Source organism: Pongo pygmaeus, chromosome 3 (genome assembly GCF_028885625.2).
Source record: "Pongo pygmaeus isolate AG05252 chromosome 3, NHGRI_mPonPyg2-v2.0_pri, whole genome shotgun sequence".
Classification (NCBI taxonomy): Eukaryota; Metazoa; Chordata; class Mammalia; order Primates; family Hominidae; genus Pongo; species Pongo pygmaeus.
The window spans coordinates 153,668,851-153,695,083 of record NC_072376.2 but is presented as its reverse complement, the minus strand read 5'-3'; the positions used below and the strand labels follow the sequence as shown (position 1 = coordinate 153,695,083).

At 40.5% G+C, this 26,233-nt stretch overlaps 1 protein-coding gene across 1 annotated transcript in view; it reads left to right on the top strand.

The window, feature by feature from the left end:
- The window catches only part of TBC1D9 (TBC1 domain family member 9), a 135,185-nt gene that overhangs the window by 76,676 nt on the left and 32,276 nt on the right, over positions 1 to 26,233 (top strand). The window contains exons 6-14 of the mRNA XM_054484654.2: positions 69 to 330; positions 2,174 to 2,381; positions 8,321 to 8,527; positions 9,438 to 9,608; positions 10,176 to 10,326; positions 17,203 to 17,417; positions 19,595 to 19,712; positions 21,496 to 21,781; positions 22,082 to 22,211. Coding sequence (XP_054340629.1) covers positions 69 to 330; positions 2,174 to 2,381; positions 8,321 to 8,527; positions 9,438 to 9,608; positions 10,176 to 10,326; positions 17,203 to 17,417; positions 19,595 to 19,712; positions 21,496 to 21,781; positions 22,082 to 22,211 — 1,748 coding nt within the window. The remainder of the gene's footprint in view (positions 1 to 68; positions 331 to 2,173; positions 2,382 to 8,320; positions 8,528 to 9,437; positions 9,609 to 10,175; positions 10,327 to 17,202; positions 17,418 to 19,594; positions 19,713 to 21,495; positions 21,782 to 22,081; positions 22,212 to 26,233) is intronic.

The window sequence follows — 26,233 nt, the reverse complement described above, 5'->3', positions numbered from 1 at the left end:
GAGACTGCAATATCTTGAAAGAGTTTTCAGGAATCAGATGTTGACCCAGGCTTGTTCCTTGTGCTCAGCGAAACTGGTCATCCGGTGGGTAGACATCACTCAGCTCGAGAAGAATGCCACCCTGCTTCTGCCTGATGTGATCAAAGTGAGCACACGGTCCAGTGAGCATTTCTTCTCTGTATTCCTCAACATCAACGAGACCTTCAAGTTAATGGAGCAGCTTGCCAACATAGCCATGAGGCAACTCTTAGACAATGAGGGATTTGAACAAGATCGATCCCTGCCCAAACTCAAAAGGAAATCTCCTAAAAAAGTGTCTGCTCTAAAACGGTGGGTGATAGAAACCTTGTGTCTTCCAGACTTTAGAAATGAGAAACTCACTCATTCATTTATTCAGTGTAACCTTTTCTGACCATCTTCAACGGTTCTGAACATTCTTCTGTGTATAGACACAAAACTAAAAAAGACTAGCTGAGGTGCTGCCAGTTCAGAAAGTGAGACAGACATGACCTGCTCCAGCACAAGCAGCAGGCACTCTTCTGGTCCTGTGAACACAGTGCTGTGGGTGCACACATGGGGAGTGGTAGCCTCAGCCCAGCTGGGGAAGAGTGGGTAAGAAAGGCCTCTCAGTGGAGGCTGCTTTGAGCTGGGCTCTGAAGAGGTGATAGAAGTTACCTGTGCAGGTACATATCCATGCCTGGATATTTCAAGCAGAGGGAAGATGACGATGGGGGAAACACAAGGGAAAACACAGAGAGAAGTAACTTTGTCACATGGCTAGTAGGTGGCAGGGCATGGGATGAGGAGAGGCTGCAGAGAAGCCTCAAAGTCTGAATGTGAGAGCAGAGCTAGAGAGAGGGTGATGGAAAGTTGATGCCCCATGTGCCTGGAATTACCCTTCATCAACACAGGGAATGAGAGAAGGAAGAGCATGTCCAAGGGATACGATAGCTCAGTTTTGAATATGTTGAATTGAGGTGCCTGTAGCTCATCTAAGTAGAGATCAGTCCAGTAAGATATACAAAACTGGAAATCGTTGATGTGCATTTGGTAGTTGAAATCTAACCAGAGGTCTTTGTAATTAAGATGTCCTTGGTGATTTGAGACATGTTCAAAAGAGCAGTGTAAGATAGATGCTGCTACTGCAACGGATCAAATAAAAAATAAAAGACAAGGAAAGGGAACTAGGCAAATACAGACTTCATTTTCAAGAAATTCAGTGGTAAAGAAATTCAGGGGAGGATTGCTTTTTTTTTTTAGAGTGAAAAAGATTTGAACATACTATCAAATGAAGGAGGCAGATGGGAAGAGTATTTTGGTGAGGGTAGGTGTGGGGACAGGAAGGGACATAGGGATAGTTATAAGAAAACTGATCATTTAAAAAGTGATATTTTGTAGAGAAAGCATGGAAAGGATGCTTGTGTGTCCCGATATAATACCTCTTCCTTTGGAATGGAGAGGAAGTAAGAGTAGGTGAGGATGGAGGTGACTTTGGAGACAGAAGGGAAGGAATTGGAGGGAGCTTCTGCATCATGGCCCTTTGCTCTGTGAAGTCAGAGACTAGACCATCAAGAGGCTGATGTCAGGTAGAAGCTTGAGGGGAGAGGTTTAAACAACTGACATGATGAGCAAAAACAAAGAACTCATTAGAGAAAAGATAGTAGTTAACAGAAGACCCAGCTAAGGTCAGAACCATAGTTGCCCAAGGTGAGTTGTTCCTGTGTCTTTTCCTGCAGTTTTGTTGTTGATTTGGGGTGGACAGTGAGGCCCAGTGGATTCATATGGCTGGTTTGCATTCTCATTAGGTCTTAAAAGATAAGGCCCCCCCTAAAGTGGCTTGGATAAGAGTAAATGCAGTGACCTCTTTAGAGTGTATTGCATTTCTTTAGAAAGAGGAGTTTCCTGTTCAGGCTTATTTTTGCTATGATTCTTTAACATTTACAGACATTGATTGTAAGTGACTATGCAAGGGACTGAAATATAGTAAGATAATTTTATTATGCTTTTGGGTCATTAGGTTGGGGTTAACTTCAATATAAAGAAAGCCGAGAAGCAGGGGATGAGTCTAGCAAGATTGAGGAGGGGGAAAATGGGCTGGGGGAACTTCCGCTGCTGCAAATTTAGAAGGTATGGAAATATTTTTCTCATGTGAATTATAATTATTGCTTTCCAGTGATCTTGATGCCAGGGCAAAGAGTGAGAGATACCGTGCACTTTTCCGGCTGCCCAAAGATGAAAAATTAGATGGCCACACAGACTGCACCCTCTGGACTCCATTTAACAAAATGCACATTCTGGGGCAGATGTTTGTGTCCACAAATTACATCTGTTTTACCAGCAAGGAGGAGAACTTATGTAGCCTCATTATCCCGCTCCGTGAGGTAAGTATCTGATAAAAATTGATATTTTAAGTTTCATTTGTAATACTTTTCTGGGTGAACCAGGAATACTTTTTTTCACCAACAATTGGTTGGCTTTTGAACACAGGTGAATGTTCATGCGTCTTTGGTGGCACCTGCACTCTTTCATTTGTTGTCACTGCTGTGACTCTGGGACCTGTGAGATCTCTTCTTCCAGAAGCTGCATGGGGGTTTTTTAATGTAGGTTTTATTTTTATTTTATTTTATTACAGACAGTCTTGCTCTGTCACCCAGGCTGGAGTGCAGTGGCATGATATCAGCTCACTGCAACCTCCAACCCCCAGGTTCAAGCGATTCTCCTGCCTCAGCCTCCTGAGTAGCTGGAATTACAGGCACCTGCCACCATGCCCAGCTAATTTTTGTATTTTTAGTAGAGACGGAGTTTCACCATGTTGGGCAGACTGGTCTCAAACTCCTGGCCTCAGGTGATCCACCCACCTTGGCCTCCCAAAGTGCTGGGATTACAGACATGAGCCACTGTGCCCGGCCTAAATGTAGGTTTTATTACAATTCAGGCTTAACGAGGCCAGCAATCAGGGGATGAGTGCTATTGAAATAGCCTGTTTTATGCACAGATCCTGAGAGGCAAGGGCATGCCACACTTTGTGCTGGGCCACACGTGGAAGCACCATGGTCAGAGGAGGCAGGAGGGAAAGAAAATACGGGCAAGATCCTTTATGTGATTTCAAGGGAAGAAATGGGCTACGCCGAGTAAACAGGCTTAGGCTTGGATAGTTGGAACAATTTCGGTGGGCTCTGGGGCATAGGGGTTGTCCCTAATTGTCCCTGGGTTAAAAAGGGCAGGGAAATAGTAGTCTTGAGTATAAGCATTCAATAAAGGAAGTGGTTGAGGTGTGGGCTCCAGCTCGGTTGATTTGCTTTGAAAGCAATTTTCTAGAAATTGGCTAGCCCTGGGAAGGGTAAACCCTCCAGGGTCAGCAAGGCCCCCAAGATGTCAAAGCATCAAATACAGAAACTAGGAAACGTGTTTATTGTACCTGGCTCACGGTCTGAGGGCACCCTGGTCTAAAGGAGACAGTCTAGGTTGTGAGTCAGAAAGCCATGTGTTTGTTCGGCTCTGCTCCGCTGATTTCCTGTGTTAGAACCATCGTGCTGCTGCTCACAATGGTAGATTCCTGAGTCCATCCCAGATCTTCTGAATCTGTATCTCTGCAAGTTTTAGATCTCTGTTTTAATAAATTTACAGGCCAATTCTTATGCACAGTAAAGTCTAAGAAACATTATTATCATTCTGGGGTGGAGGTGGGTTCCATCCTAACTCCAGGATGATAGCTTACTCTAGTACTTGTCTGGAAGCTTTGCTGTGAGGCTTGGAGTTGACAAAGACCCCAGGTTAGGATGTCAGAGAAAGGGCAATGCAGGGGCCAGCAGCCCTGCAGTTTCTAACCTGACCTTTTCCAACCTACCCTGGTCCTTTCTGGAAGCTAAGGTGGCCAGAGGCTTTGGGTATTTGATCAGGATTGTCCCCTTGCTAACATCCCTTTAGCAAAGGATTCAGGTTTCTCTCTGCCTTGTTTTTCTTTTTCTTTAATTAGACATAGTTTCTTCTTATTTTCTTGTTTTAAGACTAATATATCTTTATCCCAGAATTTGTAAAAGTACAGACAAATAAAGAGAAAAGTCCCCCCTAGTTCCACTGTTCAGAGAGGACCACTGTTAACATTCTATTGTACAGTTTTCTAGTTTTTTCTCTGCATTGCTGTGTATATGTCATTTATATAATTTAGATGTAAAACACTTTATAGGGAATTTTTATTTTTACTTATTTCCTTTAACATTGAGTATATCTTAAAGTGTCCTTCAAATCATTAAATATTCTTCTATAGGCCAGATGTGGTGGCTCACACCTGTAATCCCAGAACTTTGGGAAGCCAGGGCAGGAGGATTGTGTGAGGCCAGGAGTTCAAAGACCAGCCTAGGCAACATAGCAAGGCCCCATCTCTACAAAAAATTAAAAATTTAAAAAAATTAGCTGGGGGTGGTGATGTGCTCCTGTAGTCCTAGCTACTTGGGAGGCTGAAGTGGGAGGATCACTTGAGCCCAGGAGTTTGAGATCACAGTGAGCTATGATCGAACCACTGCACTCCAGCTTGGGTGACAGAGCAAGACCTTATCTCTAAAAAATAAAAGATTTAAAAATATATATGTATATATTCTTCTACAATGTAATTTTTTTTTAAGAGATAGGGGCCTTGGTCTATTGCACAGACTAGACATGAACTCCTAGGCTCAAATGAGCCTCCTGCTTTAGTCCCATGAGTAGCTGAGATTACAGGCATACACCATCACATCCATATCACAATTAAATTTTAAACCCTGCAGTTTATTCCATAAAGTATATACATAATTTATTCATTCAGTTACCTATGGTTGGACCTTTCCATTGCTTCTAGTTTTCTCAAATATGTGTATAATTTTCTTTAAGTTATAAATAGCAAACAGAAGTCGAACTGTGAATCAAAAAGAATGAAAAATGTTAGGCAACTGACAAATCTAGCTCTCCTTGTCATAGGGTCAACTAACTGGAGTTATAACACATTTTGAGGCCAAGATATGTTGTGGGTAAATTCTGACAGGAATAATGTAACAGTTTTACATTTGACTGTGAAATGTATTTTGTAAGTTTTTCCACCAAATTTACCTTCTTAGTAGTTTTTGCTATAGGATGTTACTAAACATAATTTTCTTCACCCAATTCTGAATGTAATTTTCTTCATCAAGTGCTACTCAAATGTAGTAAAGCAGCATTACCTGTACCAGCTAGGGAAACCAATTCTGCGATTCAGAATACCATAAATGTGCTGTTTATGACCTGAATGAGTCATCACTCTCAGTTTATCCAGAGGGAAATGAGGAGCAGAGAGGGTCTGGAAGCCGCTATCAAGACATCTGCTGGTCCTTCTGGCCTCCCCCTCCCGGGTGTTAGAGCCAGCTAGCTCTGTTTACATTTTAGTGCGATTTAGAATACACTGTTGAGATCTTGGAGGAATTGAGAGAATGGTGATTAATATTCTCAACCTCTATTCTGCTTGCTAGTTTTCTCTAGTAGAGCAGAAATAATAATAAATATGACTATATTTCAGGGTAAATCAGAAGAGAGGCAGTCTGCAGAGGTAGCATTTAGAAATCAAGTTTGTTGTGGTTGGAAGGCGCAGCTTTAAAGAAGTGCTCAGTGAGACGGCAATGCCTTCTCTTTGAACTGATGACTCTGTGATTTATTAATGGTAGAGCCCCACCCCAACTAATGGAAGAAGCAAAAGACTTAATGTAATTTTTATTACCTTTAGGTAATGATAATGTCAGAAGAGCAATGGGGGCACCTCCACCATCCATGTGGGGTCTGAGTGGAGGGTGCCCTCCACGTGAGCTGGGTACCTTTCAGAACCAAGTCAGGCTGCTTGACATCCCTGGGAACATTACATCCTACACGGAATGCCCACTTTTAAGATTGTATAGACCAAGAATTGTTGTTTCACTTAATTTTTTTAAATAAGCTGAAATATTGACTGGAGGTTTTTAACACACATTCTACATATTGACTTAAGGTAGACCTAGTCAACAGATGTTAAGCATTTATCCAGGATCATGTTGCTATAGATTTTGAAGAAATTATTAAGCCAGCAAGAGAAGGATTTTTTTTTTTTTTTGATACAGGGTCTCTCACACAGTCATCCAAGCTGGAGTGCAGTGGCACAGTCTTGGTTCACTGCAGCCTCCTCTTCCATCTCCTGGGATCAAGTGATTGTCCTGCCTTAGCCACCTGAGTAGCTAGAATTACAGGCATGCGCCACCACCCACAGCTAATTTTTGTATTTTTAGTAGAGGTGGGGTTTCATCATGTTGGCCAGGCTGGTCTTGAACTCCTGAGCTCAAGTGATCTGACCGCTTAGGCCTCCCAAAGTGCTGGGATTACAGGTGTGAGCCACGTGCCTAACCTTTTTTTTCATTCATAAATTACTTTCCAGTGTTTCATATTAAACACCAAGACTTGATTAAGTTACAGTCTCTTTTATAACTCAAATTGGTCATGAAAATATGTCTCGTTATATTGTAGCAGACTCTAATGTAATTGTTCTCCTTTCCTGGTGGCGGGGAGCTTATGTGATAGAGTTCTGCTAGAACTCATTTATCAGTGAGAAACATTTTATAAGCTGTCTGAGCATTTATATGTTTTATGTGGGAGCTTTCTTGTTTCTTCATACATGCTCCAGCTAGACGAAGGAATTTTTCACTTTGACTTTATCAAGATCCACATAGCTAACTGCATTTTAGACACATAATGTAACCTTTCATCTCTTTGGCATTTTCCATTTATCCCAGACACCTCATGACCAAAAGAGCCAGTAAAAATTTGATGTGAGAAAAGGGGCTTTTGTGGATTTTAAAAAATAAGTATTCTTTAATACATGCCTTAAGTGTTGTGGGAAAATTCTTTTCATGAAAAGGAGATATTTCCCTCTGTTATCTAGCATTTATTGCATTAGAAAGAAAATCCTTATGTACAACTTCAGGTGTCTCAGAAGATTCCTTTAATATATATATATATATATTTTTAATATTCTATAATGTATGTTTAATATATAATATATATTATATGTCATATATTAACACATATATTTAATATAGATATTAAAAGAATCTTATATATACTCTAACACATATATTCTGAAAACAGCAGTCAGATGCTACACTTTTTCCCTTGATGGACCCCAGGCAGACCTATTTTTTTAGATATGCAAGAGTTTTTAGACAACTTCAATAGGTTACTTAGTCTTCAGTAGGGAAAACATTTCTAAGTTGTGCTTTGGAGGAAATATATTTCACATGAAAATGCTAATGAACAACTTAAAGTTTAACCTGTCTAGACTGCTTGCAGGTAGAAATGAAGAAGGGAAAAAAGACCTTAGCTTTAAGTATATTGTCAGAGCTGCTGCAAATAGACCATTTTTCTAGTGCTTGCCTTGAGATTTGTTTTCTAATGTGCTAAAGAGAAAAGGTTTAATGCATTTATCCTAGTTTCTAGTTGATGAAAATCCTATTATAAATCACCCATATATGTCTTCAGTTTAGAGCTAAATTTCCCCAATGTGGTAGGCTTCAGCACACACACATGCACATGCGCGCACACACGGTCTGGTAGTTCAGATAGTGTTGCAATTAAGCTGTTTACATTCTTTACATGTGTGTTCGGAATAGAACCTTTAAAACTTTGCAGTGGTAGAAGGTGAAGGATGAAAAGCCCTGGAGTCTAAATGAAACATTTGAAGGACTGGTGGTGTTTTGAAAACCATTCCAACATTAAACTTGGTAAAAGGAACCAGTATCATGGGTTGTTCTCTGTCTCTTATGGCTGATGAAGCAGCTAGGAGCCCTCTCTCTTATAGCTCCATGAAATTTTAATGAAAATCAAATAATTCCTTTATAGCAAGCTTTCTCAACCTTGGAGCTATTGACATTTTGGGACGGGCTTTCGTTGTGGTGAAGTGGGATGGCAGGGGCTGTCCTGTGTGCCGTAGGATGATTAGCAGCATCCCTGGACTCTGCTACCAGATGCCAGTAGTATCCCTCCACTTGTGACAACCCAAAATGTCTCCAGATATTTCCAGATGTCTCCTGAGAGAAAAAAAGTCCCATTTTGAACCACTGATTTGGAAAAACCAGCAAGACTATTCCAGTTTCTAATATAAGCTCCAGTTTGATTGTTTTGAGCTGTTTTATTTTACTGGAACAGAGTGAAAGAGTCTCAGTTTTGCCTCAATAAAATATAGGTGGTTCCTGCAGAATAATGAAAGTGCCGCCTTCCTCCTTTAGTGCTGCTCATAGGCTGCTGTTGGGTAATTCTTGGAAAATAATGCTCTTTGTTTCCCACTTCTTTTCAGGTGACAATTGTGGAAAAGGCAGACAGCTCCAGTGTGCTCCCCAGTCCCTTATCCATCAGCACGCGAAACAGGATGACCTTCCTATTTGCCAACTTGAAAGATAGAGACTTTCTAGTGCAGAGGATCTCAGATTTCCTGCAACAGACTACTTCCAAAATATATTCTGACAAGGAGTTTGCAGGAAGTTACAACAGTTCAGATGATGAGGTCTGTGGGAGACACCTGAAAGTGTTTTTGGTTTATCCTGTTCCTGTGCCCAAGTGTGTTCACTTCCTTGCCCATTTTGTTTGATCTTCAAGCTTTGCGTCTGACGCCCAGAGCAATATCTCAGCAATATCTCATTTAAATCTCAAGGACTTTGTATTTGGGGTCATAGATTTAGAAGGAACCTTATAGATCACCTGGAATAACACCTTTATTTTATAGTTGAAGAAATTCTTAAGTAATCTGTTCTAGTTACATAGCAAGTGACTCGGGTCCATATAGTGACATTGTTGAGAATGGTACAGAGGTCACTAAATAAAGTCTCAAACCTGAAATACAAATCATTATGATGATTTTTATTATGATAGAATACATATTGGGTCCCTGTGGAATTCTTCCCTGGGCCAACATTCAGGAAAACTGGAGGCCTGAAAAGATAGGTGACTAGCTGAATGGTTAGAGGAAGTTACTGGCAGATAAAACATGTTTTGAAGGTGGTAAGCTCACACATAACATCCGTCTCCGTTCACCTGCTCCAAGCTTATGTGGGCATTTTTGAGGCACCAGAAACTCAATGGTGTGATGAGGCAGCCATAGCTGCTGATTCAACCATGACATGCTTTGCATACATGCAAATCAGAGAAACAAATGGCCAAGCACTTTGTTGCAAATATGCATCTAAAACATGAAGATTCAGAAACCTGTTGTGAGCATTGAAGTGCTGTGGCCTGGGACCCAGCCACCTGTCTAATCCCTGCCAAAATGATGGCTTGCTGCTTTTCTCGTGTTTCTTCGCATAGCAAGAAACACCATGGGAAAAAAATGATGTAGCTTTTGATAACCATACAGAAGACACTGAAGAAGTAGGTTCTGTTGTGTCCTCCCAATGTCTTGTTCCTCTCTGTATTGACAGGTGTACTCTCGACCCAGCAGCCTCGTCTCCTCCAGCCCCCAGAGAAGCACGAGCTCTGATGCTGATGGAGAGCGCCAGTTTAACCTAAATGGCAACAGCGTCCCCACAGCCACACAGACCCTGATGACCATGTATCGGCGGCGGTCTCCCGAGGAGTTCAACCCGAAATTGGTGGGTGCCTCTCACTTTTCCCTGAAACTTTGTAGATTTGAACAATGCCATTAACAATATTTTTTACTATAAGTAAATTCACACATGCCTATGTAAATGGAGATTTTCCTGTAAGTTAAGCAGATTTTTGTCTAAATATGTTATAACTTTCACAGTGGCTTCATGGAAGGAGATGAGTTATAGAGGGTACAGGTGACTTCTTTTGGTCTTGTTTTGTTTTTAACTCTTGCTTAAGTTAAACCAACAAATAAATAACCTGATTTCTCAGCCCATATTTAAACATCATTAACTTACTTTCACTTGGGAGTGTAGACATAAAACCATAAATACAATCTCAGGTAAGTAGGATTCTGACTCTGGGCCCAAAAGCTTCATGGGAGAGCTGTAGGCCATGATAGATGTATAAAACTAGAGAAGAACTCCAGAAAATCTGAGTTCCTTTTTCTCATGACTTCTTTCTGGAATTGTCACTCCGTTCAGCAGGGAACATGTTCTGACCTTCCATCACTCTTCTCTTACCATCCTCAGGGTGCTTTGGATGTCATAATGTTTCATTATCCCTTTCAGGCCAAAGAGTTTCTGAAAGAGCAAGCCTGGAAGATTCACTTTGCTGAGTACGGGCAAGGGATCTGCATGTACCGCACAGAGAAAACGCGGGAGCTGGTGTTGAAGGGCATCCCGGAGAGCATGCGTGGGGAGCTCTGGCTGCTGCTGTCAGGTGTGGCCGCTGGGCTGGGAATGCGGGCGTCAAAGTCTGTGGGACTCCACACCAGGGCCTCCCTGTGCCTTCAGTCATGCCTCAGGGGTTCTTTCAAATATGCATCCCCCAGTTGAAAGCTACATCATGTTTCCTCACCAGAATATTGAAGTCCCTCAATTATTTTTCCCTTTGTAAAACTGTAGGACCCATAGGAAGCAGACCAAATGTTGAATCCACCATCCTTCGAGTCTTTATAAGTACTTCCGTTTCTTCAGTCAGGCTATTTAGGAATAAAAGAGAATCTGAAGTAAAAGAACAGAATACTTTGTGACTTCAGTAGTTCTTTTTTCCTTGCCCAGCTACGTCAACCTCATTGAGAATGTTTAAGTGTGACACATCCTCAGAGCAGTCATCAGGTGGGGAATTGGGAGGAAAGAAATAAGAGGAATAAAAAGGCCCAGGTGTTTGATTTTTGCCACCTCCTGAAGTCTTTGGTCATCATTGGAACCATAAAGATGAGGCCAGAGTCTGCACTGGAAATAAAAGCTTACTAAGATCATACCTTGTACTTCAAGCCAGAGATGCCAGGAAGGACAGAAGGGGACACTTCCATGGACCAGTGGTGAAGAGGCATCCATCTTTACTGGTCCACAGACCTGGCTCTTGTGCCTGTCCATCATTCTGTCACATCAGATCTTTGAGCCCTGCTACAGAAACCAGAGATCCTTCAGGCTAAGCTCACACTGCTTCCTCCCATCCGAAAGCACTGAGTGTATCCCAGGGATCTTTAATATCTCAGACATCAGAGCACTCCTTAGTTTCATCAACTTTACTTTCACATGTAAATCAGTTGCTCTATCTGGATTGAAGCCTGAAATATAATCATTCTAAATAGGCTTATGTTTGTTTGAACCTAAGATGGTCTGACACAAATGCTATTATTAAAAGCTTTTATTCTTAAAAAGTGATACTAAAATTAATAATTACCAGACTCACAGGAAAGCCTTTAAAAAAACCTATAGCTCTTTGTAAAAGTAGATGTAAATGCCCATAATGAGATGTATAAATGTCTCAGAAATAGGGACGTATAATCCTGAAAAATAATTGGTTTTGTCTATTTCATGTAAAACTAATTTGTTCTATATTTATTTAATACGTCTTATTTTTCATTTTTCTCTCCTTTTTGTAGAGATAGGTGTCTTGCTGTGTTGCCCAGGCTGGTCTCAAACTTGTAGGCCCAGTCAGTCCTCCTACCTCAGCCTCCCAGGGTGCTGGGATGATAGTCATGAGCCACTGTGCCTGGCCTCATTTTCCCTAAGTGAACCAGCCATAGCTTCTCATTTAGAAACCTAAATTTGAGTCAACTCATCTCTAATTATAATTCAAACCCAAGAAGATCATTACCATCCAGTCTTTTCTTGTCTTCCCTGTGTTTAGTGAACTAGTCACCTTGACAACCAGATTCAGATCACTGACAGAGTAAATAGAGTTCCATTTTCATCCTCCTTGTTCAAATTAGAAGTTATTTATAGCTGCATTTTAAGTGAAAGTGAAACTCAAAACGAGTACTGGGAAACTTGTGTATACAACAATAGTACACAGCCCTATCTCAGAGATAATGTTGAGGGTTAGACCCAGTGTTTCCTTTAACGGCAGATGGACCATGTGAGACCGCAGGGTGGTCTCCACACAGCCCTCTGTTGGGGTGATAACTGAGCCCATATTTCCACATCCAGGAATGGGGTTCGCCTGAGGGCCAGCCTGTCATGAAGAGAGCACAGCTCCAGGCCAGAGCCCAACTTGGGTCTCACCTGCTTCCTGTGACCCTTAGGGTAACGGCGTCATGACCTGAACTCTGTACCCGCTGAAATGAAATGCAGGTCAGATGACAAGAAATCACAGTACGTCTCCCACATCAACAGAGCAAAAGCCAGCGTTATGTCCCTGTCAGCCAGGTTGGCTTTTCCAGGGCAAGCGTGAGTGGTGAAGCCAGCTCTCTCAGTGACCATCAGAGACAAGGCCTTGGCCAGTCCAAGGGTCTTGGGGCTCCACTTTTCTGAATTATGAAATGTTGAGTGTTTACCCTGTCAATATATATATCATTTATATATTTTTTGTGATATCTTTATTGAGATATAATTCACAACTTGCCAGTTAAGGTGTACAAGTCAGTGGTTTTTTTTTTTTTTAGTATATTCACAGAATTGTGCAATGATCACAATTATAAAACATTTTTCAACCCCCAAAATACCCCGTACCTTTTATCCATTTGGAAAATAGATATAGGCCGGGCGCGGTGGCTCATGCCTGTAATCCCGGCACTTTGGGAGGCCAAGGTGGGCGGATCACGAAGTCAGGAGATCGAGACCATCCTGGCTAACAAGGTGAAACCCTGTCTCTACTAAAAAAAATACAAAAAATTAGACAGGCACGGTGGCGGGCGCCTGTAGTCCCAGCTACTCGGGAGGCTGAGGCAGGAAAATGGCGTGAACCTAGGAGGCGGAGCTTGCAGTGAGCCGAGATAGCACCACTGCACTCCGGCCTGGGCGAAAGAGCGAGATTCTGTCTCAAAAAAAAAAAAAAGGAAAATAGATATAAACTGTTTGGAAATACAGACTGGTAGTTGCATTCCCCTCAAGCCCCCTCCCAGCCCCAGGCAACCACCAGACTACTTTCTGTTGCTAGACATTTTGTATAAATGGAAGCATGCAATGTGTAGTTTTTTGTGACTGTCTTCTTTCACATAGCATACTGTGTTCAAGGTTCCACCACGTCGTAGCATGTATCAGCATTTCATTCCTTTTTATGGCCAAATATTATATCATTGTATGGACATACTACACTCTGTTCATTCGTTTTTCAGTTGATAAACATTTAGGTTGTTTCTACTTTTTGGTTCCTATGAATAATGCTGCTATGAATGTTCATCTACATGTTTTTGTGTGGGCTGGGCACAGTGGCTCATGCCTGTAATCCCAGCACTTTGGGAGGCCAAGGAGGGAGGATCACTTGAGCCCAGGAGTTTGACACCAACCCAGGCAACATAGTGAGACCCCATCTCTACAAAAAAAACAAAATTTTTTTTAACTAGCTGGGTGTGGTGGCACGCACATGTAGTCCCAGCTAGTCAAGAATCTGAGATGGGAGGATTGCTTGAGTCTGGGAGGTTGAGGCTGCAGTGAGCTGTGATCAGACCTCTGCACCCCAGCTTGGGCGACTCAGCAAGACCCTCTCTCAAAAAATAAAATACAGATTTAAAATTTAGAAAATTCGAAAGTTTAAAATTTTTTTAAATACAGGTTTTTGTGTGGACACCTGCTTCTATTTTTCTTGAATGTATGAAGTGGAATTTCTGGTTCATATGGTAACTCTATGTTTAACCTTTTAAAGGTTAAACATTATTTTGATTTGCATTCTCCTGAAGGATAATGATGTTGAGCATTTTTTCATGCACTTACTGACCACTTCTATATCTTCTTTGTAGAAATATGTACTCAGATCCTTTGCCTGGTCTTAATTGGGTTATCTTTTAATTATTGAGTTGTAAAAGTTTTTAAACATATTTGAGATACAAGTTCATTATCAGATTTTTCTTAAAAATGCTCCCATTCTGTGCATTGTCTTTTCACTGTCTTGATGGTATCCTTCGAAGCACAAAAAAATGTGATTTTAATGAAATACAATTTGTCTATTTTTTCCTTTGTCACTCTGCTCTCATGACATGAAGATTTACACCTATGCTTTCTTCTAAGAGTTTGTAGTTTTAGCTCTTATAGTTAGGTCATTTTGAGTTAATTTTTTTTTTTTTTTTCTGGAGACTGAGTCTCACTCTGTCGCCCAGGCTGGAGTGCAATGGCATGATCTCGGCTCACCGAAACGTCCACCTCCTGGGTTCAAGCGATTCTTCTGCCTCAGCCTCCTGAGTAGCTGGGATTACAGGTGTGCACCACCATGCCTGGCTAATTTTTGTATTTTTAGTAGAGACAGGGTTTCACCATGTTCATCAGGCTGGTCTCAAACTCCTGACCTCGTTGTGATACACTCACCTTGGCCTGTCAAAGTGTTGAGATTACAGGTGCGAGCCACTGCACCCGGCCTTGAGTTAATTTTTTATGTGGTGTGAGATGAAGGTGACAGTCTAATTCATTCTTTTCCATATGGATATCTAGTTGTCCCAGCACCATTTGTTGAAAATATTATTCTTTCCCCCATTGAATTGTCTTAGCACCCTTGTTAAAAATTAATAGACCTTAAATGTTAGGATTTATTTCTGGACTCTTTAATCCATTGTATGTCTGTCTTTATGCCAGTACTGCACTGTCTTGCTTACTGTAGCTTTGCAGTAAGTTTTAAAATTGGGAAGTGTGAGTCTTCCAATTGTCTTGTCCTTTTTTGAGTCTCTTGAAGTTGCATATGAATTTTAGGACCAGCTAGCCAATTTTTGCAAAAAGGACAGACGGGATTTTGATAGGTATTGTGTTGAATCTGTAGATCAATTTGGGAGTTTTTCTATCTTAACAACATTAAGTCTTCCAACCCATAAACACAGGATGTCTTTTATTTAAGTCTTTGTCAATTTCTTTTAGCAATATTTTGTAGCTTGCAGTGTGCAACTCTTACATGTGTTTTGTTATATTTATTCCGAAATATTTTATTCTTTTTGATGCTATGGTAAAGGGAATTATTTTCTTTCATTTTCAGATTATTCATTGCTAGCCTATAGATTTTGTGTATTGATTTTGTATCCTGCAGCCTTCATGAACTCATTCATGCATTGTTGAGGTATAATTGACAAATAAAAATTATATATATTTAAGGTGTATTAATTTGATGATTTCATATACATTGTGAAATGATTACTATAATCGAGCAAGTTTAACATATCTATTACCTCACATTTTTCCCATGATTTTTTCTTTTTGTCTTTTTTCCTTGTTTTTTATTTTTGGTGAGGAGAGTTTGGTGAGAGAACACTTAAGATCTACCCTCTTAGCAAATTTCAAGTATACAATACAGTATTACATTAGATCTTCAGAACATTTTCATTTCTTATAACTGAAGCTCTATACCCTTTGACCAACATCTCTCCATTTTTCCCCTTCCTTAGCTCCTGGTAATCACCATTCTACTCTCTGTTTCTATGAGTTTGACTATATTAGATTCCACATACAACTGAGAACATGTATTACTTGTCTTTCTGTGCCTGGCTTATTTCACTTAGCATAATGTCCTCTGGGTTCAATCATGTTATCAAAAATGACAGGACTTCCCCTCTTATAGGCTGAATATAGTATCCCATTTTGTATATATGCCCCATTTTCTTTATCCATTCATCTCTTAATGGGTATTTAGATTGTTTCTATATCTTGGCTATTGTGAAAATGCTGCAATAAACATAGGAGTGCAGATATTTCTTCAGGATACTGATTTCACTTCTTTTGGATATATGCTTAGAGTGGGATTACTGGATCATAAGGTAGCTCTATTTTTAGTTTAAGGAATCTCTATACTGTTTGCTATAATGGCTGTAGCAATTTACATTCCCACCAACAGTGTACAAGGGTTTCCTTTTCTCCACATCCTTGCTGACACTTGTTATCTTTTGTCTTTTTTATCATAGCCATTCTGACAGGTATGAGGTGGTATTTCATTGTAGTTTTGATTTGCATTTCCCTGATGATTAGTGATATTAAGCGCCTTTAAATACACCTGTTGGTGATTTGTATACCTTCTTTTGAGAACTGTCTATTCATTTCCTTTGCCCATTTTAAAATCAGGTTGTTTGGTTTAGGCTGTTGAGTTCTGTGAGTTCATTATATATTTTGTATGTTGACCTCTTATCAGACATATGGTTTGCAGATATTTTCTTCCATTAAGTTGCTTTTTGATTGCTTCCTTTGCTGTGCAGAGTTTTTTAGTTTGATGCCATCCCACTTGTCTGATGTTTGCTTTTGCTGCCCATGCTATTGGTGTCACATCCAGAAAATAATTGCCATATCAGTGTCAAGAAGCATTTTCTTTCTATATTTTCTTCTACTAGTTTTGTGGTTTCAGGAATTGTGTTAAAACTTTAATCCATTTTGCATTAATTTTGGTAGATGGTATAAAAAAGGGTTCATTTTCATTCTTCTGCATGTGAATATTCAGTCTTCCCAACAGGAATGTAATTAAAATTTAGATTGAGAAGTAGATACTTGCATATAGGGTTTTTCTGTCTGGAAGAATCCTAAACTGTAAGTATCTCAAATGGATGATTCTCAGTATAACCCTCCATCCCCATCCCCAACACCTGAAGAAGTTCCGTCAAACAATGATGACTCACCACTGCTAGGAATACTCTTACCACTCTGCAATTTGAAAAACTCCACCAAGTATCTCCACCTTCTCCTCAATATGGCTATTAAACCCTTCGGAGCTAACACGTTAGCAGGCAGTTTTCAGACTTATTTTGGGAGACAGGACCTTGTTTTTCAAGTGAAATCTTAATGAAAACCACAATAAAATAAAAGCAAAGCTGCTGGAGTTGAAGAGAGTGATGAGAAGGTGAAGCCTCAGCCTGGCTTGTTATGATGACCTCCCCACCTGTGCTCCTAAGCAGCCCTTCAGGACTGTCTGTGGGAGTTCCTCGGAGCATGGTTCTGTAGCTTGGGAACCTCTACCTTAGGAAAGTTTTTAAGTAGCCAGCCTACTATGGAGCTGAAAGAGGGAAGGAGGCCACAGGCAAATTCACCAGTCTAGCCACAACTGCAACATACCACATCTGTGATTTCACCTTCTCTTGCAAGTTTCCTTTGAGAGGTAGGAAAGTAAAGCGGTTCAATCATAAGCTGTAGTTGCAAACCAAAAGGCAGAGCTCTCACATTTTTGATATTGTATCTGTTGGATATATCTCAGGTGCCATCAATGAGAAGGCCACACATCCTGGGTACTATGAAGACCTAGTGGAGAAGTCCATGGGGAAGTATAATCTCGCCACAGAGGAGATTGAGAGAGATTTACACCGCTCCCTTCCAGAACACCCAGCTTTTCAGAATGAAATGGGCATTGCTGCGCTAAGGAGAGTCTTAACAGCTTATGCTTTTCGAAATCCCAACATAGGGTATTGCCAGGTAAATGTCACAGGTAGTTTTTGCTAAAAAAATAAAATTTCTATTCATTTGGCAGCAAATAGTGGGAAGGAGGGTTTATGGTTAACGGAACTATCACTTCACCAGGGCCTCTCAACCTTGGCACTGTTGACACTCTGGACTGTTAGTTCTTTGTTGTATGGGCTGTTCTATGCTTTGCAGGATGTTTAGTAACATCCCTGGCCCCTACCACTAGATGCTGGTAGAAAATCCCCAGTTGTAACAACCAAAAATGTCTCTAGATATTGCCAAATATCTGAGAGGCAGAATCATCCTGGGTTGAGAACCACTGCACTGACTGGAGGAGACCTTCCTGGATTCACCACTGTCTAGCTAGGTGACCTGGAGAAGATCCTTCTGATCACTGTCTGCCTCAACCCTCATCCCACCCTGGAGTAAGAGAGAGCATCCTGAGCACCGGGCCTGTCACTGTGGTTCACCACAGTGTTCCTACTTTGCATCCTCTTAAGTAATAATGTCCTTGAATAGAGCTTTTATATGCTAGGGTTATGTCTTAGTACACATTAAAATAAGTGCTTAACTTAGTATTAAGAAAAGTTGCCTACATACCAACAAAAGTCATCTCTTATACTGGTATAGATGCCAAAATTTGGGAAGCTCCAAAATAACGTGACCTTAGAATCAAAGGCTATATCAGCCAGGCGCTGTGGCTCACACCTGTAATCCCAACACTTTGGGAAGCCGAGGCCGGAGGATCATGAGGTCAGGAGATCGAGACCATCCTGGCTAACATGGTGAAACACCATCTCTACTAAAAATACAAAAAATTAGCCGGGCATGGTGGCAGGTGCCTGTAGTCCCAGCTACTCAGGAGGCTGAGGCAGGAGAATGGCCTGAACCTGGGAGGTGGAGCTTGCAATGAGCCGAGATCGTACCACTGCACTCCAACCTGGGCGACAAAGCAAGACTCCGTCTCAAATTAAAAAAAAAAAAGAATCAAAGCCTATGTCATTGTAGAGGCCTTCCCTGACCATCCAGCAAAAGCTAAAAGAGGCTGAACTCCTACTTCAACACACAAGTGCACGTACATGCACATGTTAGTCTCCCTCTACTGCATTATTTTACCTTTTTATAACTTTCAATTTAAATAACCCCCCACATAGACTAGTTAACCTTTTCATCTTTGTTTTATCTAACACTAGCATTTAGGACCTGCAAGATATCACCACTGTGTCCCCCATCCTCCAATACCTAGTCCAGAGCCTGTTTACAGACCCCTAAAAAAACCTATCTCCACTGAATGACTAGGGAACTGGCAGGGACCATCATCATGTACTAGGATCAGCAGGTTAATTCTCAAGTGGAATTTCCATGATGATGTCACTTGGGAACATAATGAGTAAGACTTACAAGAAAGAGCCTATTAAACCAAAATACCTTTTTTGAAATTATATTGTAGAAGCCTGATGAACAGTTACTGGTTTCTAGGAGATCAAAAGAAGTACAGGAGGTAGTTGGCCTCTAATATAATAAAGTTCATATTTACCTTTTGATCTTCCTCTTTTTAATTAAGAAGACTATTAAAGTAGTTGAGTCTAGAGTGGTTATGAGGTATCTGATAATATCTTTTAATAAAGTACAGTTACTTTAGAATTTAAATCACTCTCAGTTATCACTACCATCTCTCTCCAGATGGAAATGTTGGGTGAGGACTCCAAGTCTGAAAGGTTTCGTTGTTCTCTGAGGAGAGCCTGGAGCCATGTGTACCTGATTATAGAAACCATTATGGAAAGTTACAAAGGAAATGTTTACCTCACTGAATTAAGGATTAAGAACATTGAGAGATTTTAGCAGGTTAAAAGCTTTGTGAGATAGCCTTTGGGCAAATTTTTGGAATAGGGGTTTGCCAGCATGAGTTCAGGGCTCTGTCTGGTGAATATTGGTGTTAAGGAAGACCCTGCACACTTACTGGTTCAAGGACTCAGGTTTTTATGTTTTTAAAGGGTCATAAAACAAAACTCAGAAGAATATGTGACAGAGACTATGTGTATAGCCTCCAAAGCCTAAAACATGTTTATCTGGCCTTTCACAGAAAAGGTTTGCCAGCCTTTGTGAGAATAACTGAGTAATTTTAATATGCTAACAGAATTTTTTATATTTTAAACTGTATTTGATGACATCCTCTTTCACTTTTTTAGGCCATGAATATTGTCACTTCAGTGCTGCTGCTTTATGCCAAAGAGGAGGAAGCTTTCTGGCTGCTTGTGGCTTTGTGTGAGCGCATGCTCCCAGATTACTACAACACCAGAGTTGTGGGTAAGTGGAGATGCATTTAACATTTCAACCTATGTCTCGTCAACAAGATGCTTTTAGAGAGGTGCCAGCTTGAACACTATTTCTGGTCACCATAAGCCAAAAGAGTTTCAAACTACTCCAGTTTTTCAAAATGGAAATGAGAGAGGTTGAATAAATATAGGTTGTATACAAAGGAGCCCCATGGAGTTTAAGGGACTATACACATATCCCTGCTCCAGAAATTATTTTAGAAAATATTTGATGTGTGTGTGTCACTCTGACATGTGAGAGCTACACCAGGTATGTGCACCATCAACACAAAGAGATTTGATTAAAAAAAATTAATAAAGAGGATGGGAACCTATGAAATACAGAGGTGTTGCCAAAAAAAGGCTATCTGGGGTGGAAAAAATAGAATATAGAGGTTTATTGAAAGCTAGGTTTCTAAGGTATTTTTCAGGACTGGTTTTATTGAAGAGCAAACACCTGTTTTGAGGATTTAAATTATTGCTGTTACTCCTTGTAATTCTCTCAAATATCAGTGATTCATTTTAGCAGGACAAGCTTTTCATTGCTAGGGACATACAGTATATTGTTTATGCTTCTCACTTGCGTTCTTTCTATATTTCTAAACATTTGCACACGAATTTGATTATTGAAAATATTATCAAAAATGTCCTTAAGTTGATCATGAATGTGTACAACAGGAATACTTTTAAGTTTTTTAAAAAAGTAATTGCTTTAAAAAATGATTAATATGTGGGCACCATGCATCCAGAAGTGTGTTTTTTTTTTTTTTTTTTTGAGACCTTCTCGCTCTGTTACCCAGGTTGGAGTACAGTGGCGTGAATTTGGCTCACTGCAACCTCCGCCTCCCAGGTTCAAGTGATTCTCCTGCCTCAGTCTCTGAATAGCTGGGACTATACAGACTCCCACCACCACGCCTGGCTAATTTTTGTATTTTCAGTAGAGATAGGGTTTCACCATGTTAGCCAGGCTGGTCTCGAACTCCTGACCTCAGGTGATCCACCTGCCTCAGCCTCCCAAAGTGCTGGGATTATTATTGTTTTTTTTTAAATTAATAAGAGTTTGCCAGCTAAGCTGCTTAGATGTACATTTGGAACTGTAGTCATGTGTTGATGTTCTGGCTGATGAAGGACTGCATATACAACATGTCCCATTAGATTATAATACTGTATATTTACTGTATCATTTCTATGTTTTGATACACAACTGTTTACCATTATGTTGTAGTTGCCTACAGTATTTAGTACAGTAACATGCTATACAGGTTTGGAGCCTAGGAGCAATAGGCTATACCATATAGCCTAGGTGTGTGGTAAGCTCTACCGTCTAGGTTTGTGTGAGTACTCTCAAAGGTGTTCACGTGACAGATTTACCTGACAACCCATTTCTCAGAACATGTCTCCATTGTTAAGTGATGCATGACTGTACTTGGATGTACATCTAATACCAAACCAAACATTATGTTGCCAGCAAAATAACTAATTGTATGTCACAAAAACCTTATAAACTGGCTTTCTCAACAACGCTTATAATTGTCGTGTGATTGTTCTTTTATGGAAGGGAAAACAGGACAGGAAGAGCCCAGAAAGAGAAGATGCAGCCAGAACTAATCTAGTGACTGAGCTGTGTTGACACCTTGGTCTAGTAACAGTCACAGCAGAACAGTCAGCAGAAAGGAACAGAGTCCTGTGCTAGCAGTCAAGTTGTTTGAATGGATTCTTTAGGTACAGTGTGTAGTTGGCTAAGCTGCGCCTTTTTGTGTACATCGCTGCCACAGGTGCACTGGTGGACCAAGGTGTCTTTGAGGAGCTAGCACGAGACTACGTCCCACAGCTGTATGACTGCATGCAAGACCTGGGCGTGATTTCCACCATCTCCCTCTCTTGGTTCCTCACACTATTTCTCAGTGTGATGCCTTTTGAGAGTGCAGTTGTGGTTGTTGACTGTTTCTTCTATGAAGGAATTAAAGTGATATTCCAGTTGGCCCTAGCTGTGCTGGATGCAAATGTGGACAAACTGTTGAACTGCAAGGATGATGGGGAGGCCATGACCGTTTTGGGAAGGTATTGTACTAAGCCTAACTTTGAAAACCACCTCCAGTTTTCTTCCTCATGCTTTCTCTTCATTTCATGAGTCTTAACTGATTTGATGGTGATCATAATGCCCGCTTCTTCTTGTGGCTGAGGATTTATTTTCGTATGCTTTTTCTTTAGAAATTAACAGAATTTCTTTCTCTCTTTCCATCTTTAAAGAAACTCTAGTCCTTTGTTTTAAAATGTAGAACTTGCAGAAAATGATTGGATAATTATAATGGGAGGATTCCAGTTTCTTCTCCTGTGACTTCTGATGCATTCTTCTTCCAGGTATTTAGACAGTGTGACCAATAAAGACAGCACACTGCCTCCCATTCCTCACCTCCACTCCTTGCTCAGCGATGATGTGGAACCTTACCCTGAGGTAGACATCTTTAGGCTCATCAGAACTTCCTACGAGGTAGGTCTTGTTTCCTGACTGAGCAGGGCTTAACCATGCATTCCACACTTCCACTGCTGCCTGTTTTGTGCTGCTATAACAGAATACCGCAGACTGGACAAAGAACAGATATTTATTTCTCAGTTCTAGACTTTGGGATGCCCCAAATCAAGGCATTGGCAGGTTAGGGCCTGGCCTTTCTGCTTCCAAGATGGCACTTTGCATGCGGTGTCCTCCGGAGGGGAGAAATAGCGCGTCTTCACTGGCAGAAGAGAGAGAACCCACACTCATAAGACCTTTTTATAGTGCCATTAATCCATTTGTGAAGGCGGAGTCTTCATGACCTAAATGTTGCAGGTGATTGGCAACTATCTGAGGCTGTTATCAGGACGGTGGTAAGAAGAATTTACCAAGACAGTTGTAAGTAAAGAAAAGCAGATTTATTAAGGAAAGCGTGAAAATGCATTGCAAGGATGCAATGGGCAAGTTAGCAAGAGAGGAGTTAACGGCAAAGAGACAAAGGCTTGCTTGGGGATTTTATAGGATGGTTCTTGTGCTGTGTGCTGGAGAGGGCTTTGTGCAGTACTGGTAACGCTGAGGTTGTAGTGAGCTAACTTACATTTTTCTGTCAGCCAAGGATCTGGTGATAGCTGGGCGCAGGAAGATTATGAGTTATTTGCACAGGAGAGCTATGTGTCCTGGATCATGAAAAAGGGCAGATTTATAGCTTATCTGTTTTGATTATTTATTTATATATTTATTTATTTTGCTTTCCCTGGGTCTTGCCAGCCCGACTCCTTTTCCCTAATTAGGACTCCACACTAAATACCTCCTATTAGACCCCACTTTCCAACACTGTTGCGTTGGGGATTAGTTTTCAACATGAGCTTTAGAGGGAATAAAAACATTGAGACTATAGGCTTACCTGCTTCCTTCTACATTGTGAGAACTACTGGCCAGAAGTAAGTAGTTCTGTGCTAGCTGACAGCTTTGGCCTCCAGAGATGGACATTGAATGGAGCCTGGATGTCTTGATGGGTCTAATACCATAGTAGCACATGGCAAGACAAGCTGTGGCTCTCCAGTGCTTTACCATTCACATCCTGAAGCCTGATCTAGCAGCAGCTCAGATTCAACTCTTTGTAGATTAAGGAGGAGCTGTTGAGAGTAGGCATGGGGAGGTTGACCTTCACAAATCGATTTGCTTTCTGTTCCCATGCTAAGTACCTAGGGTTTCTTTGAAGTAGATAGTCTGAGACACTTCGTATAGCCTGTATAGCCCAGAGTAGACCAGAGTCCTAGGATTCCTCTGAAATTGCTTGGCATGGATGGGGGACGATGCTTTCTTGTCCATGATGACCCTGGAATCAGCCTGATCTGCTGCTCGATCTCACAACAGAACTAATATGCTTTTTGGGGTGAAGGAACCACAGTGCCACTTGCCCCCTTAGCACCTACCTGGTGGTTTGTGGGGCCCCAAGTGCTCATAACACTTGATGGTTTCTTCATTTCCTGATCCTTGATTCTTTAAACTTTTATAGAAATGATCACTAAGAAAGAGAAAGCGTGAATATTCTGCTGAGCACACTATGCTCTCTACAGGTGTTTTGTGATTTTGATTGGGGATTGTCAGTATTCCAGCTAGCAACAAAGTGGATAAGAGACAACTAGTGAGGAATGGAGTGAGATCAGAAAGTCTCTCTTAAAGTAAAAAATTTAGTGCTTTTAAAAAAATTGCTAGGGATATAGAAATCTTTTCAGAAATGTGTGTCCGTAACTCATAATAAGAGAAAGACTGGTAATTATTTTTTAAAATCTTCATTGAAACTCCTTATATATTAAAAGCAAAATATTTTGTTTTAGAATCATAAAAGCAATACATGTTTATTTTAGAAATTGTAGGGAAATAGGAAGAAAAAAATAAACAGTATCCTATAAGCATTTTACATTTCCCTTAAGTATGTTTTTATACTTACAACATACTTTAAAAAAAGGTCCTTCTAAATACTGTTTTGTCATTTTCTATACATACCATGAGCATTCCCTAATATATTAAATATTATATGAAGGCATGATTTTACTAAATTGTATTCTGCTTTAATGAGGTAACAAAATTTATTTACCTAGTTCCCTTTTGTTAGACATTTACTTCTATTTCTTCCAAATTTTCAGTATTATATAGCATTCTAAGATAAACTTGTACCCAAATATCACATCTCTGATTATTGTCTTAGAATCCTAGAAATGAATTTACTTTAAAATTTTGGATTAAAAAAATTAGATTAAAAAAAGAATGATCAAGCTATTGGCACACACTGTCTATTTTCCATGAAGGATGTCTCAATTTATGTTTCCACTATTAGAGATAAAGAATGAATGTTTCACCTTACTGTCTCCAAAACTATTTCCATATGCATTTAAAAAAATCATTGCCCCAGGACTTTGGAATAGTACTGTATGATGTAAGCAAGAACTTTTCTATCTGTGGGTTGCTTTTCTAAAAGAATCCTCAGACCTTTATTGTTAAAAGAATTCTGGACCAAGGTTTTGTGGGATATAATGGGGTTTCTCTTCAAATAATCTGATCCATCTTTTATTCTTTAATTCGTAGTCCCCCCCCCCCACCCCTTTCTTCTTTTTCTCCTTTTTCCTTTTTGCCTTTGTTAGATGCCTAGGCACGCCTCAGTACCAAGCATTATCAGTACCAGCTCACATTCCTTTCCTTATTTGAAAAGAGGACTAACTTTCTAGCTCATTACAGATACCCCCTTCCCCTTTCTCTCCACTTTCTTTTACGTACCCACCGTATCAAAAAAAAATCAAATGTTTAGCCAACCGGGATTAGATTGTACAACCCGACCCCAGCCAATGGGGAAAGGGTACAGGGGCAGGACTTGGCGTCAGGAATAAAGGCTCTCATGTCCTTTGTTCAGGTGTGCTTTCATGGCAACTGGCCAAGGAGGCACCCCTCTGTGCAGAAGTAAAATTGCTTTGCTAAGAATCTTTTGTTCAAGTATTCAATTTCCTTAGGATTTTGAGCGTTATTCCTAACAGTGTTAAAGCTTAGTATGTGGCAACTCAGCTTTATTCTCAACAGCAGATAAGCTAGCTTCATGCTGAAGTCAGCATTTCGCCTATTTTTAAAGGGAAAGCAAAGAAATTGAGACAAGGCCAGCAGCTGATTTCCATTTACGTCTTCTTGGGCTGATCCCTAATGGTGGCCCTCAGGCTGCCAGACATCCTGTCACAGGACAAAGCCGCAGTTCCCTTCCTCTGCCTGGAAAGAAAATCCTTTTAATTTATATCAGTGCCTATATTACCAGGTCTTTCAGTGCGTGATAACTAGGTTTTTGTTTTCTCTTCTCTGCTTAAGTGTCACTACTCTGCTTATGTTTCCAGTGGCTCTCTAAAGCCTTGTAGGTCAACTTAAAGAGAACACCACAAACTCTTGCTGATCGTTTTTTTCCCTCCTAACCATTAAATGGGTGGTTTTCAATCCTGCCTGTGCATTACATCACTTAATTTTTTTTTTAAGCTAAGCTTTTAAAAACATAAACTCCTAGGCTCCATCCCAGACCAATTAAATCTGAATCTAGGCATGAAGCCCAAGAGTACATATATTTTAAAAAGTTTCCCAGATGATTCCAAATGTCCGGTGAGGGTTGAGATTCACTCCGCTGGATGCAGAATGGGGCTAATCACTGATGTGGGTAAGAATCTGGTTTGGGCTCAGGCATGACACCTGAGTGTTCTAAGGTACACAATGCATTTCTTTCTGTTCTTCAGGATAATTAGCCATGACAATTGAAACATAGGAAAGAAATCCTGAAAGCACATTCATCTTTTGAGATTTAGTTACGGGCTCCCTAGGTTGCTAGAAATCAGTCTGATATTGATAACTTTGCTTCATAAATACCTCGTGGGGAAAATCTCACTCATTATAAGTTCCCCTAAGCCTCTGTTGAAAGGAACTGTGTAGGTGGTATGAAACTCCAGTTTTCTTCTGTGTAGACCCTTGTGTGAAGCCCTGCACTTTGAGCAGAG